Source organism: Phasianus colchicus, chromosome 5 (genome assembly GCF_987193195.1).
Source record: "Phasianus colchicus chromosome 5, bPhaCol1.hap1.1, whole genome shotgun sequence".
Classification (NCBI taxonomy): domain Eukaryota; kingdom Metazoa; phylum Chordata; class Aves; order Galliformes; family Phasianidae; genus Phasianus; species Phasianus colchicus.
The window spans coordinates 8,928,082-8,946,062 of NC_143440.1; the positions used below are offsets into that span (position 1 = coordinate 8,928,082).

General features: G+C 37.3%; 1 protein-coding gene across 9 annotated transcripts in view; it reads right to left on the reverse strand.

The window, feature by feature from the left end:
• Nucleotides 1-906: 906 nt before the first annotated feature.
• PARVA (parvin alpha) overlaps nucleotides 907-17,981 on the reverse strand; it is a 64,245-nt gene continuing 47,170 nt past the window's right edge. For all 9 annotated transcript variants that reach the window (XM_031613853.2, XM_031613856.2, XM_031613857.2 and 6 more), the window contains 7 exons: nucleotides 16,273-16,331; nucleotides 15,202-15,221; nucleotides 13,817-13,878; nucleotides 13,076-13,144; nucleotides 11,362-11,463; nucleotides 10,520-10,592; nucleotides 907-7,052 (listed from right to left, as the gene is read on the reverse strand). In XM_031613853.2, the coding sequence (XP_031469713.1) occupies nucleotides 6,976-7,052; nucleotides 10,520-10,592; nucleotides 11,362-11,463; nucleotides 13,076-13,144; nucleotides 13,817-13,878; nucleotides 15,202-15,221; nucleotides 16,273-16,331 (462 nt within the window). In that variant the 3' untranslated portion in view covers nucleotides 907-6,975. The remainder of the gene's footprint in view (nucleotides 7,053-10,519; nucleotides 10,593-11,361; nucleotides 11,464-13,075; nucleotides 13,145-13,816; nucleotides 13,879-15,201; nucleotides 15,222-16,272; nucleotides 16,332-17,981) is intronic.

Below are 17,981 nucleotides of genomic sequence, written 5' to 3' on the forward strand. Positions count from 1 at the left end.
TCCCTCTTCTATTCTTTCTCCCTCTTTCAGTTAACGTGGAATTGCTTTACGTACAGAGGTGCATCCTTACCTGAAAGCAGGTGAAGCCCATAAAATTCAGGACAAAATCCGTGACAAAAGCTGCCAGGGCAGATGGTGGTGCTTAGCACTGTGGATTCAGAGCACATACACGTCTTTCCAGCTCTGAGTAATGAGGCTGGGATTGAAGAATGGCATTAAAACTCACCCTGACCTAAGTGTTCCCTGTTGATTAGGCAGGTCATTTTGGTAGTTTCACCTTTACATGCAGACTAAAGATCAAACACCTGCTTCTGGATTCATTCCAGTAATTCAGTGGCTAAAAACGTTCACCTGTGGCACTTTACTTACCTATATTTTTGACTGGTTCCAAGTTCACTACTGAAGCTCCTTCATTAAAGGATCACAACAAAAACACATTTATAAAAAAATAATGTCAAAAGCTTCTTGAATGCAGCTATTTTCTGAAATGCACGAATTAATTTTAACACCCCACTAACATTTGGTTAAATTTGAAGTTGATAAAATTACCCTGCAAAATTCTGCACTGTAACCAGCTGCAAAATCCCATCTAAAGAGCTCAACGCAGCAACATCAAAGCAAAGGCACACTTTGCTGTTTTGAGTCAAATATGGCATTTTCCTGACCTGCTGCTGTTAATCCCTTCAAGCATATGTTTACATGGCTGTTTTTGCCAGCCCACTTTCAGCTGTCACTGGCCTCCACAGAAAATAATAATAAACAGTGAGTACACCCACAGGGATGTGACTGACAGTAAGTTGGATGCATAGAAAGGTCTGGAAGCTATAAGAACATGAAACCATACAGCCTTCCTAATATATATATTTTTTCCTACACGTAATATACTTCAGCCCCAAAACAACAGCATTGATTTTCAGGTGATAGTTTATTGTGCATGATAACAAAGGTTTCAGAAAAAAGCCACAGGAAATACGAGCAATGGAGCGTTGCTTACTTACAGAGTACATAGAACATATTCTGTGAAAGCTGCTAATTTCTGTTGAAGGGAACACATTAATTTAAACTAAGCATGATTGTGAGGTACCTTGCAAAGTGAATTTTGCAAATGTTTTTTTTTCTTCAACTTGCACTTGAAATTTAGAAATTTGTATTTATATGACACCAACATTGCTGCTGAGTGTATAGCATTACACTGTTGTACAGGAAAATATCTCATTATCACTAAAAGAAATAGGCACACAGAAAGTATCATCAAAATACAAAACATTAGCCCTAGAAGAAGTCAAATGACTCAAAAGTTCTTTGGAAAATGTATGGAGGTTGAGGTATGCATTGCTTTTGTAATTTTGGTGCCACTATTTTCAATTTTCCTGTGATACAATTAAAAAAACCCCACACTTTAAACCAATTACAACTTCCTACAAAGGACTTATTCTGCCTTTATTTGTTTTTTAACTGTAAAGAGAAAATCCACACTGATTCTCATAGCAAAATGGTAAAACTCTAGTAGGTAACAGTGCAGAAAATCCTGCAAGAGGTCCACAAGGCACTGTTCTCTTTCTGAGTGCTTGACATGCATACAGGCCACGTGTGATGGCTGATTGATAAGACATGAACAACAGAAACTAGACCTACAGCTAAAATATAGTGTAATTATTTAATAATAATTAAATATTATATATATTTTTTTATCTAACGAAATAAACTCCATCATTTCTAAAAGCCATTCTGCTTTAAAACACTATGGGTTGCAGAAAGATGTCTGCAAAATTAAACAGGTATGAATTTTGAAAGATACTTCATGAAAATGAGCAAGAACAGAGGTCAACCAAGTAGCACTTAGGTCAGTCGATACAGTTTGCCTGAATACAAACCATTCCCAAATCCTGTAACCTCCTCTATAAACAGAAGAGACCAAATGCTCTGTTGATCTAATGCCACTGATTTATGTGCCAACAAGCAAGTTGGTCCACTGTCAACACAGAGTAATCCTGTCGTGAGCCTGATATGTGTAGCAGGTGAAATCACACAAGGATTCCTTTGATATGTTTTTTTCTGGGAAATCTTCTTGATGGCAACTGGGGAGCTTTTGGAAGAAACCTGGGGAGCTGACCATAAAATACCAGGTTGTTAGATAATTATTTTAACAATGGCTTTTTGACATACTCCTTTTTGAGAAAACAAAACAAAATAAAACAAAAAAAACAACAACTCAGTTTTGTGTGCTTGACAGAATGCACTGATAGGGAAGGAATGCCCACCTCCATCACAAAACAAACTTGGCTGCCATACTGCTGCGATGGCAAATAGATGAATTTCAAGTTCCTTTGTCAGTTTCATGATGCCCCAGCATCAGAAAAGTTTACTGCCTTTTTTTTTCCCTCAAGACAGGCTAACATCTGCTGGTTTTCAGTGGGCTCAGCTACCTGTGGGCCTTCATGTGACAGAGCACAGCACACAAAGACACCGGTCTGGAGGATGACACTCAGAAACCATCATGAGATCTTAGGGCAGTGGCTGGGTTATGATACACAGCCAAAGTATGAGACAGCATCCTCAAAATGAGAGGCTCCCTCTGTGTTTCACGCCTCCCCTGGCGACCACTGGTATCTTACATTGGCTAAATCTATTGATTTGGATCCACTTAAACAGATTTTAAACTCGTCGTAAACAAAACCAGGACTGACCTCAAATGTAAACAAATTCTATCCTAATATAAACGGAGGGAAATTCTGTATCCACTTGCACACTGACATGAGAATAAAAGCATCACAAATGACAGCAGAACATGGCCCAACTACCTTAACATTTTACTTCCCTGCAGGAAGGCGCTGGCCTACACTAATTGTTGAAGAGCCAACTGTCTACAGTAGTACTCTATATTTCTATAATATTCTGTATTGAAGCAATAAATATTAGATATAATCTGTATATTAGATTTCATATTTATCTGATAGCTATTTAAATCTACATTGTCATATATAAGCAGTGACCACTCCTAGCTGGCAGCATACACTATTTGTGTGAACGTGCTAAAATTATCCCATGGCTTTACACTTATGCAGGACTCTCTTGGTTAAATAGCAATTTAAACTTACATAAAAAAGGGAATTTGTGCAGAGGTTGGACATTGTTAAACGTTTCTATGGTTCTGCATAACATCATTTCAGCATGGGGATTTCACAATTCTATCTCAGTTTTATGTTGTTATTATTATTATTATTTTAAAGTCTGAAAATACAAGTAGAATAGACTTCAAAATCTCTAATAAAGCTGTATCAATATAGCACAGGAATACGTATTTTCAAGTTGAAGAAATAACAGTTTCATTGTTCCTAACCTTTTTCCTCTACATATATAAATCTCCTTTTTACAGAAAGTGCACTCCTGAAAACAAGGACAATCAAAATGTTATGGCACTGCTGGGATGTGAAAGTGTTTCAACCAAACAGGATCTGCAGAAAAGACATCATGCATCTGTTAATGAACTAGTACAATTACTATAATCCAGCTTCTTACATGTTAAATACTAAGCTATGTTGAAATTGCTGCTTGTTTACACATGAGAAGCCCCATCTCATTTTCCTCCAAAAAAAATATTTGGTTAATTCCTACTGCTTAGCTTCTCAGAAAGATCAGAAATATTGAAGACATAATGAAAATGTTCATTTTCACAGAAGTAAAAATGTCCAGTTATTTACCTACGTAAAATGTAAATAACTGTTACGTTCTGTCATTCTAACTTCAGAAAGTCAGTTAAAAAACATAAGAGGTAACCAAATATTTTGATGAATACTTTTAGAACACAATTTCTGAGTTCAGAGAATATCCAGGTATTATCCTTTGGACCAAATACTGACTCTCCTTTGCAAAAGCTGATACTTATTGAGATTTATTTATTTACAGAAGAATTTCTGTGGCCCTCCAGCAAGTCAATATCATCTTGTTATTTAGCATTAGCTATTGTTCACCACAGGCAGAATATAATTGTTGACTTCCGTTTGATGTTGCATTGGAAAGCACTAATTAAAAAGAAAAAAACAACAACAAAAAACTGAAAATTGAAAAAAATATTATGCTTTGTACAGTAATCAACATTCAGCTGTTAGTTAACTGTAGTTTCCAATACTGCATTTCTTCAGACCAACAGTCTCAAGAGCTGACAGACTGCCTGCCCTTCCACCTACAGCAGTTCTACCATAAGTAGATGACTTGCAAAAGTCTCCTTTCTACAACACACAAATTTCCAATAATTTTTGCCTCAGGACTTTGTTTTCCTTAGTGTGTAAGCCAGTATCCCAAGAAACCATGGTGTGCTGGAACGCTTCACTTAAGAAGGTATCCAAGACTGACATGAAGACGTCTAATATATGATTAGTTTACTTCTCAGCAGTTTTGATGATTTATGCTAGTGTCAGGCAGCCTCCAGAGCTTCTTCATGGAAACACGACTGATGTTTGATAGCAGTCTAAGGAAAGAATCAATTCTCATTTCCCTTTTCTGTCTTTGATAAACTGAAACCAAACGGGTAACAGCTTATCGTTGGTCATGATTTAAAAAAAAAAAGTATTCCTTATAGACACAAAAAATGACCAACCAACCTTACACTGTAGCAGTCTTTGCAGACGTGAGTAGTTCTGATCTACACAGGTTGTTCGAAAAGTAATGCCTCCTATTTTATTATGTTGGCCCACAACATCAGAGGCAGATGATGGTGGGATGGCAGTAGAGGTTGAAGTGGAGGTTCCCACCAATACTCCATTATATTTTCGTGTGTGAGACAGATAGCAGCAGAGGGGCAGTCTGACAAAATGGCATCGGACATGGATGAAGCAGTGGGGAGGAACTGAATTCTTCCATGTGGAAAAAAATAGCACCAATTGGCACTCACTGTTGCTTGTGTCCCAATCAGCTCATCCACACGAGTTGGCAGATTACGACTACAGAACTATATATGGAGCTGAATGCTGGCTTCAACACATTGAAAATGATGATAGCAACATTAGAGTATCATCAAGCATGTGCCAGCTAGATCCTGCAAATGCTCACAAAGGAACAGAAAGAACACTGCTTTGTCAGGATCTAGTGAACCAATATGAGGCTGAAGGTGACAGTTTCTTGGATTGCATCGTTATCAGTGACAAGATTTGGTGTCACCACTATAAGCCAGAGTCAAAACAGCAGTCCATGAAGTAGCAACACGTGAATTCCCCACTGATGAAAAAGTTCACACGGGTCAAGTGATGTGCAGTGTCTTTTGGGATAGGAAAGGGGTGAGCCTTCCTGATTTCTTGGAACTCGAACAAACAGTCAACTCTGACAGCCACATCACAACACTGACCAAGCTGAAGGCTCGAACACCCAGAGTCAGGCCAGAGAAGGTGGCAACCTTCCTCTTGCAACATGACAACTCTGGACACCATACCAGTCTGAAGACCGTAGAATACATTGCCAATATTGGCTGGACCATCCTACCACACCCACCATATGGCCTGAATTTGGTGCCTTCTGATTTCTATCTGTTCAAGCCGATGAAAGATGGACTGCATGGGCAACATTTCTTAGCAATGACACCATCATACCAGCTGTGATACAGTGGGTCAACTCCACTGGTGCAGATTTTCACAAGCACAGCATGCAGGCTCTTGTTCATTGCAGGTAAAAACACATAGTTAATTGTGGTGACTACGTTGAAAAACAGTGTTTTGTAGCTGAGAATTTTCTCTATCAAATAGCATCATGGATGCCCACCTGTGCAACCAACCTACTGTAGGATACCTGCTTTAGCAGCAAGGTTGGACTTGATGATCTCTCAAGGTCCCTTCCAACACTGAGATTCTGTGATTCTGTTATTGTGCTCTTTGTATTGGTTGTAGTTTTCATGGAAATAAATAGGAGACATTACTTTCAGAGCAACCTACGTAAAAGCAGTGTTTTTATAGCTGAAAGGCTAGAGGAATGTTTCTGGAAAATAAGTATTATTTTTATGCTGGACATTAGGCAACAAAATCCATTCACCATAACATCAACCAAAGGGATAGATTCTAAATTCTATTTAATAATAAATCTAAATTTATAACGTGACAATTCCATGTTCCAACTATTAAAAGTTGGAAAAAAGAAAAATAAGCCAACTTTCTAGCATTTCTATGCTAATAATACAAATACTACAGGGAAACTGTATCGTACAGGTGTGCTTTCCTGAAAATGTGTCCTTGGGGAAAAAAACGACAATAAAAAAGGATCTTCATGAACAAAACTAAGTGAACAAGCTGCAAAGTGTACTTAGGAGGAATGCTCAGTACTACGTATTTATAGATATATATATATCTGTTATATATATCTTATAATAAGACTGAAGGAAAAAGTAGCCACTTCAGTTTGTACCCATAAAATTCAAGCCTAACTGCACTGAAAATACAAATTAATTAGGTTAAGTACTTGAGGAAGTCTATTCTTTTCAGCTCTGATGTGAAGAATAGCATTATAGTGTTTCTCCGTATGTACATTTTTTAGAATTTCAATGCAATCATTTTATCATGGACAGAAAAGTATGCTTCCTCTCCTCAGACTGGAAAAGATACGTTTCATAAACACTGAAGTAGATGCTTAGTACAGAAACTTCCTATATGTGGCTTCAACAGCTGATTTGAATTAGAGTTAATAAATCTTTTTTTTTCATTGTTGCTCCACCTACTACAAAACTGTAGAGATGGAGTTATTACTGAGACATAGATTCTCCCAGAAGATATTCAAATACCTTCCTCCAAATTTTTTCCATAATTTGTATTAGTTTTACGTAGTCTTAGCTTTAAGCCCACTATGGAAAAAGTTGTGCAAGAGTAGTCAATTAAAGATTCTTCAGATAAATGGTTTAGTTCCTTCTAGGATAACGATGCAGAGGAATATTGGTGAAAAATATGCTAGTTATGACATTTTCTTTGTTAACACTTCTTTATGTTCCAAACGAATTCTTCACTCCACATTCCTGTATTTGGTAAACAAGTTATACAGTACTCTCAGTGTAGATTTCAAGTCACAATTTACAATATCTAGAAAAAAAAGACAAGGAAAAAATTATTAGCAACTTGGTACGTCCAAAACATTTTCAGAAAAAAGTGCTTATTCTTCTATTCCCTTCTTCTGCTCAGATCCATATCTGTAAACATTAGAATCATAAAGACAGTAAAAAAAGAGCAGAAATATAAAGAAAGCAATTTTTAAACTATTGACTCAAAAATCATTTTTTCAACCACTTTTAGTTAGGGTTACAAATACGTAAAGTCGCTGATGTAGAAATGCAACCAAATTCTCAAGGCCTACATAATAAAAGCTGTACCTAGCTTCACATATACTGACAGGACTAAATCTTCAGTTAGTTGTGGCCAAAATAATCTCAAAAGAATTATCAAGTAGTACATTTTTTCTCATACATAAGGATTACAGGACACTGGGCTGTAATTTCCATTATTAGGCCTAATTTTGTCAAGATAATTAGAGGCAAGGCTAAAATTTCTAAAGGATCTAAAGAAACTAGGTGTGTATGTGCCCCTTGAAGATGTTTCAGAAAATGCTTTAGTTAAGCTGATGTACATGGCTGAATCAGTCCTTGGACACTCAACATCTAAAGTAAAGGATTCATGCGGAACAAAACGTTAATGAATACCTGCTGTTTCCAAGGGAAGTTGTTGAGAAAGTCAATATTATTTCACAAGAAATCTATAAAACAAACTGACATGTACCACTGCAGCAGGCTATATTCATGCTTCAAGGGATATTTAATCTCAAAGAGGGACTTAGGAATTACCCACCAGAAAGGCTCCTTTCTTTTTGACAACTGTACAGGAACTCAGTCTCCTAACTTCAGTCCTTGGAGCTAGCCATGAAGGTGTAAAGCTGATGGTGTGCATACTCCCACTATTAATTTCAAAGCTTCCAAGGAAACCCATTAAACTGTGTATGTAATCACCAGATGACTTTACCAGTTTTGCCAATATATTCACCTTTGCTAATGTTTCTCACAGACGGTGAAGGGGTTATACTTGGAAGAATGAATTCAATCAAAGCCATGCATGCTGTTCCAAACCATGCTGTGAAAGGCTAAACATACCAGGGCTGCTCTGAAAGTAATGCATCCTATGTTATTACATTGACCCACAATGCCAGAGGCAGACGTTGGTGGGACAGCAGTAGAGGTTGAGCCTTTCCACCAATATTCTGTTACATGCTGTTGCCATGTGATGGATGGCAGCAGAGGGGCACTCTGACAAAATGGTGCCTGACACGGAAGGGGAAAAAAACTTCACCTACTGACATTCAAACGATACTTGCTGAATGTGTACGGAGACCAAAGAGCAGAAGTGAGCACACAGAGGTGGTGGGTGGTGCATTTCAGCAGCGGTGACAGAGGGTCATCTCAATTGGTGCAGACTTCTACAAGTGCAGCACGCAGGCTGTTATTTGTTGCTGGTAAAAACACACAGGTAATGGTGGTGACTATGTTGAAAAATAGCATACTGTAGCTGAAAATTTTCTCTGTCCAATAGTGTTATTGTGCTTTTTGTAAGTGTTGTACCTTCCATGGGAATAAATAGGAGGCATTACTTTTAGAGCAGCCTACGTATTAGCCACACGGCAAAATGACATCCATGGATAAAGATTGAAAACAGACAAACCTACATTTCTCAATGAGATTATGCATGGTCATGAAATCATGGCCAAAACGTTCTGTGATTCTTAGTAAATCAGATTAAAAAATGCTTGCTACAAAATGAAGAAAAAATGACAAAATCTACAGGAAAGGCATTTTGTCCCACAACATCACATTATGCTTTGTAGTACTGTTTGCACATAGTACAGGAAGTTTCTTCTTTCATGCCAGAAGCAAGCTGCATAACGCTTTCATTTCCTAACACAGAACTTCAAATGAATGAAGAGATACATTCTGTATCTCTTCACAAGTCTTTGAAAAATTACCAGATGATTCCATCACCAGAACAGAATTCCAGAGAAAGGCCCACAGTAAAAAGCAAAGTGCTCCCTGAGAAAGAAAGATTTATTTCCATTGCTAATTGTGTTTGACGTGCAGAACATTTTACTGGTTACAATTTTCAAAAAGCGGAATTTAAGTTTGGCTTTGATTTACATGTTTCAAGAAGTAACCTGAAAAGCTCAAACTGCAAATGAATTTGTTATAGACTCAGTAGATTAATGTTCTGGCCATTTTTAAAGTAAAAGGTCATGGAAAGCTTTTTAATACTCTTCCAATTATATCGCAAACAAGCCAAATAAACTGTTGACCCCATAAAAATCATTGGTTTTCATACTCATTTACTTAGCCACATTCTTTTTTCCACTAAATATGTTTTTCATATTCTGAAGCACTTTTCAGCATTTTTTTCCCCCCAAGAACCTCAAAGAAACAGTGTAGGAATTTAAAGAGTATTTAGTCTATGCATTTGGGGTAAAATTCTTTTCAATGCTCTTTTGCTCACTGGAAATTTTAAGTATGGGCATTGTGCCCAATGTAACAACACATAAAACAGAAGTGTTTTTCCATTCACATTGGGCAGGAAGTTTCATATTAAGCATTTCAATAATTGCACAAGAAATGTCTTATATATGCTGAAATATCCTCATGGTTTGATTTATACTGGAAAAATTAGCTGTCCCCTGGAGCAATAAATACCCCCAAAGTTAAATGCCATAAGAATTTTAAACCTCCACAGGAACAAGGGATCACAGATATTCTCTGTTTTACTTGGATCTCTAGATTTCACTATTTTCCTCTTCTCCCTTTGACTGTTTCAAACACAGAAGTTTGTGACACAGTCTCCACTGCTGCAGTTAAGCATGATTGTGAAGCAATCAAGAGAAGTGATGAAGTAGGCTGGGTAGATGCAGATTAAATGCATGGGCAGCATAGGTTCAGTCCTCAGACATAATTCTGTGCACGTGCCTGCTGATGTCACAATTTGGAGGTCAGGAGGGATGAAGAAAAGAGCAAAACAGAGCAGAAATTGATTAACTGTGTCAGAATCTCCAGTGTCCTTAATACAAGAAGTTGAAGCATCAGTTTCTATCATTCCTGAGGAAATAATGATCCAGTATTATGGTAGGAAATGACCGAATCTTGAAAACACATACATTAATTATTGTGGTAGGTAACCTGCAGCACCCAGCTGCCACCATTGGGAAGAGCTGCATATCCAGCTCCTCCATGGCAAGAACAGAAACCATATGAGTGCCTCATACTACAGGGAATCAAGGGTCTTATATACAGCCTGAAAAGCTGGATTTAAATCTTGCATTTATATAAGTGAAGAGGAATGGAATCCTGGTCCTGCTAAGGTCAGCAACAAAACCTTCATCTTCAGTCACCTCAGCACTTCAAAATGTGCCTCGACTTTCTCTACCTCATTCACATTTTAACCTTTATTTAGTTATAACAAAACCCTATGAGATCTGGATCTAACACAATTTTTTTAAAGAGGTGCACCATAAAAAGTAACATAGATACCTTCTGGCCTAGGCTTTGGTTTTTCCAATCCACCATCTTGCATGAGCTCAAATGCGAAGGATACATTGAGGACCTAGTAATATGATACAGGCAGTTGTTGTTATGATCTATACACAGTATACTAAAAAAGATCAAATCAAGATGCATTTAAAGCTGCAGATCTATATGCTGTGAAGGAAAAAAAAATCAAACCTCCATATATCAATCTAGACAATCCTTTATTTTGTTGTTTCTGTTTTTTTTCTGGGTGGTTAAAGTGTTTCAGAAATATAAAAGTAATGGAAAAATAGCACGTGAACTAACATTACACATAGAAAAAAACAGTCCCCCAACTTTACAAACTGGAACATGATGGCTTATGTAGTGTGCATCTTAGATAGCTGAATTGCTTACACAGCAACAGACATCAGGGTAATGGTTAGTCTTAAAATGATAGTACATAGATATCTTCATGCTTTCAAAAAATATGAAACTTTTGAAATGTCAAATTCTTTGATGTTGGGCTCAAAAAAATCAGTCCTGTCATCAATTTGTGTATAATTTTAATGAACACTAAGGCTGGCTCAATGACAGCATCACACAATGGTTGCCAAAATCAGTTAATATTTGCTAGACACCCTACCATTAATATAATTTTCCCTTTTATTCTGAATAAGTATTAGCACTGAGATTTTGAAAAATGCTTGGAAATGGTTACCAGTTCTGCCCTGTTCTCTTTGGTTTTCAGTGATCAACATTGAACCTATACAGAAAAGTCAGTACCATCCCTAAAATGATAGATATGTTTGCTTAGGTGGTTTCTGTTCTGTTTTGTTTTTAAGAGAAAAACAAAATCTCATTACCTTTTGTTCAAAACTATCAGGAGTCAAGAAAAAGCTGTGGAGAGGAACAAAATAGCCTTCTAGGAGACCCATTAGCAGGACTAAGTACACACCATCTGCAAACTGTAAAAAAAGACACTTCTCAGTATTTTTTCTGAATACATGCACAGAATAAAGTTTCTGTAGAAAGCAATGGTCAGCAACTTTGACCTGTGTCTTTGTTTTCTACTCTGCTAGTTGCAGGAAATCAGAACCACCACCTTTCAAGCTATTAAATAGCATACGCTCTCCGAGCAGAGAAAAAGCAGAATGAAGGTGCACTGATGATTGCACTGAAGTTCAGTATGTTGAAGGAAACAAAGGAATAAAGAATTAAAATTTCCACGTTATACACTCATCTCTATCTAAAAAATAGTAACATTCATGAGACTCTGTTCAAGGCATCTCACTCGTAACCCTGTGGCATTAAGTCTACCATAAACTCTGAGATACCAGAAGCAAACTGAAGGGAGACTGTAAGCGAGGTGGGTGCCAGTCTCTTTTCTCAGGTGACAAGTGATAAGTCACAAGGAAATTCCACCAAGATGTGTTGGAGAGATTTCAATTGGATAAACAGGAAGAGCTTTTACACAGAAAAGATGGCCAGGTATTGGAACAGCCTGCTCAGGGAAGTGGAGGAGTCAACTTCCCTGGAGGTACTTATCAGGATGTGGTGCTAAGGGACATGGTTTAGTGGTGGCATTTTTTGATCCTAAGGGCCCTTCCAATGTAATTGATTCTATCATTCTATCTTCCTGAGGTAGCTTATTTTGTTTCAGCTGATAGAAATAGAATCTCTCACCTCAGGGAATACTGTTTTGGATATATGCTTAAGGTGTTTCCAGGCACATTTGAATAACATGTTTTTTTCCCCAAAATTAAACAATGCAATATGCACGCACAGTAACACTTTTCTAAAAGCCCTTTTCATCTAAAACTCAATTTTACCTTTAAAAAACCTCTATCAGAGTGAAAGTTATACAAATAAACCAGAAATTCTTAATAGCACGCATCAAGACATTAAATAAAGCCTGTTGTGAAGACACCAGTTTTTTTCTGGTGTGGGTAGCCTCCTTCCTGTCTGACCTCCTGCTGCAATTGTTCATATAGGGATTTTTTAAAACCACAGAACAAAGCTTTTCTTTTAGCTTCTTTCTAGCTAATTTAGCATCTGAGAACAGGAAAAGAAGACCATGGACCACATTATTTCTGTGGTGCAATCAAGCCTGCAGCTCAACTGTACAGCTGCCTATACACTTGAGCAGCTTCTGTCTCAAGAATTCATCTCGCTGAATAGAGCCATTGTAATCCCATGAGATTACTTGCTAGTGTAAAGGTAGGCAGGAAACAACTGTTCATCTTGAAACTGTTTCAAACCAAGCAGACAGAGCCTCTCCTGATGAAAACAGGCACAGGTTCTTCTTACAGCACTTAGCAGCACCCAAGAGGTAGCATCTGCTAACTAATTTTTATGCTAATTCAAGTACAAAACTGTTGCTGCCCTTATGATTTCTCCGCTTAACTGGTGAGGGTTTTCCTCATATGAATATATTTAAAACTGAAGGGTTTCCCACTGAAATAACATCTCAGAGCCTGATCAATAACAATTCAGTTATATTCCTGTATAAAGCTGGGGGCACGGTGCATTACACAGTGCAAATGACCCTCTCCTTCAACAAAAGCTATAAAAACCTACCTGGGTCTCCAGTTCAGTGACCTCCAAATTCAATTTGTTGAGATGCTTGTTCACAAATGTGATGAGAGTCTGAAACGTGAAAACAGTTTAGTGAAGGTCTATTCAGTAGGGCACCTGCTCCAGACACAGAGTACGTACTCTACTCAGAGTAGAACTTGTAAGAGCAAGGAGACTGCAGTATAATTGTTTTTTTTTAGGTTTTAAAACTGAATAATGGGATTTTTAATTTCTTTTTTTTAAAGAATGATAAACTGAAATAAAATAAACACGATATATATGAATAAAAAATTCACTGTTACAATGCAACGGCTTCAAAAAAATATCTTGTGGCAGACTGTAGGGAAGTGGGTAAATTGGACTTCACTCGAATCTGACAGGAGCCCAAATCCTCCAGGGCAGGCTACTGGCAGTTGTCAATTGCATACTTTTTGGGTGTCAGTAAACTCGATCAACCCAGCTGGGTTTTAATCAACATATACTTTGTGAGAACTTCCTTTTGATGGAAACTTTGAGAACTTCATCTCTTTTTGTGTTCCAAATTTAAGTTAATGTTGCTAAATACTATCAAAAAGAAACATTATAATAATGAATTTCTATTTTTGTTTTCAGCAAAACAAGTTTAATTGTATTTAATGTATGCAAATGATGTCTATTTTATATTATATACATATGCACACACTACATAAACACACACGAGCATGTAGACACATGCTGTACTTATTAAAATAGAATCCTTCCAACCTTCTTTACTACGCTGAGCTTGTCTGGAGCATGGTCAAACAGCGTGTCAAATGCATCTCTTTCTGAAAAACATTCAGAGATGTTAACATACTTCGAAGCACTTGTCCAAATACAGGATAAACACTTGATTAAGCACACACTTGTTTAAGACAACGGAATCAATAAAATGTTTCAGTATAGTCTCTTTGTATTCCAAGTACTAAATATTTTGCATATTTCCCTCTTGCTTCAGGCTGCTTGTAATTTATTCTCTATTATTTAGAGAAAGCACTATTTTCAAATACAATTTGGACTGCTTAATAACCCTGTTTTTCAAAAAATGAGCAAAGAGTAGAATATTTATGCATTGAACTTTACACAGGGAGCAGGGAGCTAAAGTAACCAACTTATTTTGTTCAGAAGAATACGACTTTACATCTGGAGTTACTACAGAGGACAATTTTCCCCAGGGACCACAATATGCATATATTGCTCAGCTGACTGCTGTGTTATTAACCACCTCAGGCAAGCTTACAGCTACACAGCTGTAAAGAACTCTTTTGAATAGATGTTCTTGGACTAATCTGAGATGCAATTTAGGACAGGCAACCTAAAGTAAAATGACTACAACAGCACTGTGGTTACCTTCTGAAGGAAAAAAAAAAAACCAAAAAAAGAAAAAGACCAATTGCCATTTGGACAACCACACGAGTGATAGAGAATGACCCAACAAAAAGTTGCATTTGTATTCCTCAAAAAAATGCTAAGAGTAAATCCAAAGGCATTTGCAGAAGGCAGACTTATAGGAAGTAAGGCTGCTCTCAGATATCATGGGAAAATGTCATGCCTCCAGTCTATAACTCAGCAGTAAGGCAACGACTGAGAAATAAGAAATAAATGTTGAATTCTTGGTGGGTGTCCATCTAAGCTCCTCAGATGGCTGTGTTGTGCTGGCCAGCCATTTGGCCAGTCTAAGTACTAACCATGAGACTTACTGGCACAGAAATACGCTGAAGAATGACCCTAAGTCATTAAAGTGTTAAGTAGGTAATAGATACAAGAATACCAACATGTTCACCAGTGAATTTATCATAAGATATCATTTCATATTATGCTGGGAGCTTATGATCATTAATATTGTTTCAATAATGTTCTAGAGGCTAAACCGTAAAGCATCTGCAATCTAGCACGAGCTGAGAAGTACTGAAATGTGTTTTAAAGATGGTCACATTGATTTTCATGCTTTTCCCCCTTTGTTAACTGTCAGAACAGTCTGTGGCAGATAGCTATTTGCCAAGTCAATTAGAAATCCTCCATTTCCTTGCAGATTAATCAAAGAGACCACTCATTCCAGAACTGATGTATTCTTTGGATGACATAAGAAGATAGCAATCATATGAACTTACCATGTCTTCCTGAAAATGCCCTATGGAAAACAAAACAGAACAAAACAAAAAAAAGCAGTTAAATGTGTAATCCACTTGCAGACGTTGTACTGCAAAATAAAACTGTGTATGTGGTCAGATCTTCATCTTGGTGAAAACTGGAGGAAATTCATGGGATTAAGAAAATCCTCATCAAGTTATTCCAGCTGAGACTTTGGATTAGTCTGGAGTAAATCAGCATAAGATCTCCTGGATTCACAGAAGTCTCATAGGAAGGCCAGTTCTCAGATTTCCTACTGCTGAACGACCAAATCAACATACCTTGCCTCAGTAAAGATGACGTTTTCATGCTGATTTTGTGAAAAACTTTCCCTTTGCCTCAAATGCATTTATCACAACACCTGCAATACAACTCCAGCCAGGACAATGCTTGGACTACATTCTTAATAAGTTGCAATCTCAAATAAATATTGTGCGTAAATAAATCTAAAGTTTAATAAAAAGTCATCAGTCTGAATTCTCTCCAATCTATTAGGAACGTAGATATTCTTCTACTATTTTCTGTTGGTTTGGAATAAGTTTTCTGCTATGAACTGCTTGGTGAGATGACACATACAGAGAGACTAACAATATCATTTTTCACATCCCCAAAGTCCAAGTGGCTCAAAAAATAAAAGTCATATTGCATTCCAAAGAATCTAGTTCTCCTTTATCAAATAAATACTAATATGAAAGGAGACATATTTTTGTATGTTTGAAGGCCTTTTGAATACAATAATAAGTAAGAAAAACAAGAACTATAGAAGTAAATAGCAATAAATAGAAAATACAGAAGTTTTGAATATCTTCACTCTTCTCTATTCTCTTGGTCTCCTGCTTTTAGTTCCCCAGCTCTTCCCCAGTATTTCCACACCCTTTTGTATTTTTAGATACATGTCTGCAGCCCTTGCAAAGGCTAAAATACAATTACTGACTGATGCATCATCTTCCCTGGACCCCAATACCAAAATCTAAATATCAGCAAATGCTTGAATTTCTGAGACGCATCTGTGTTCAATTACTGAACTGCTGGCAAAAGCGGTGTTGACATACTCAGTGTTACCAGTTATTTCCTCTTGGACTTGTCGAGACTGGAGGATTCCTTCTCGTTTCTGGAAGAAATAAAGAAGGACATCTTAATGTATAGGGTACAGTAAAAACGTAGTTGTGATCTACAAGTGCCATCAGGTAAGAAATCTACAAAATAAGAACTGCTTTTTTTTTTAAAGCAAACTTCCAGTAATATATTATTTCACCTTGGAATTATTTCAGAAAACTCTCTTGTACAGTAACAAGAAACTTGAAACTCCACCTGTAGAAGGAAGTATTTCTTTTCTTCATTGTTCTTAACTCACTTTTCTTTTAACAGCCCCAATTCAGCGAGATATTTGAAACACTTAAGCGCATGTGTAAGTACTTTAGTAGATTTATATCTTAGTGAGTTGAATTAAACCTTATATGTCAATGAATACATTGGCAGATGGTGCCCATGCTTCGTCTTTGGCAAAATCTTGCTCTTAAGCTACCTGTTCTTTCTGCCTTGCTCATGCACTTCGTTTTTTCACCTCGGTCTTTTCTTTTCCTGACTACTTGTCACACAAAAGGCTCTATTTGCTTGTGATGGAAAACCAAAATGGAGGATAATCCACTTACAGCGTGCTCCAGAACCCAGTCATCACTGTGTTAATATACGCTTTCGCTCCAATGCTCTTCTGATGTGAGAAGCCCTTCATACATGGTGTTTAGAACTCCTTGTCTAGAAGCTGTGCACAAAATGGCAGAAGCCAACTCAAATGGTAGCAATTTGAGTCAGTTGGAAAATGAAGTAGTTGAAAAAATTTCACACTGGTTCCAGGATGCTGACTACAGTCATCTGGTAGTGGCATACATACCACGCATATGTTTTGCTTCTCTTTGTGTTCTTTCTGTTAATTCTATTCACTGAAATTAGCAAAATTTTGCAATACAGAAAGAAAAGCCAGGCAACTGCTGACGACTGCATGTAAAGTCTAGACATTAGGCAATTATTCATGATTCTTCACTCCTTGCCATACAAGGAAATAAGAAAAATAAATTTATGCTGGTCCCAGACTTGTCTTCTATGTGAAAAAAAGAAAAGGAGCATAACAATTTGGAAAAATCCTTCATGGCATGTAAACTGGAGCTACTGCTCTTCCCTGCTTTGGAAAAGATAATACCTGCCCCAACCAGAGGCAGCCCTGGGTTAATGACGAGCTGAGGATTTGGCCAGGTTTGCAAGAAAGCCACACACAGCACACCCTCAGTCACTTCAGACTGGTACTTTGAATAACTTTAATTGTCCTTCTAGATAGGTGATACAGTTTCAGGGGGTTTCCTTCACATTTTTTAAAGCTCTGTTACTAAATCTCTTGCATATGGTTAAAACACTTTTAAGGAGGAACTTCAAACATAAAAACAAAGTGGAGTCCAGTGTATTACAGACTGAAAGAGGAGACACAGATCAGCTGCTGAGATCCCTATCCCTTCCATCATCTATCTTGAAAGTCTGAAGAAGAACTGCATCATTTAGGACTATATTCACCTCCAGGTTGTGCAGACAATAAGCATTTGAAGTCAAAGTTACAATCTAGCTCAAATTAGAATTACACTCTGGTTTGTGTTTTTTTTTCCTTTGATGCAGGGTGAAAGGAATTTTTCTATTTCCTCCTGATGATGATTCTGATGTGCCAATGATGTGTTTTGGAGCAAAAGCCCCATCACTCTACTCTCCTGTGACTGAG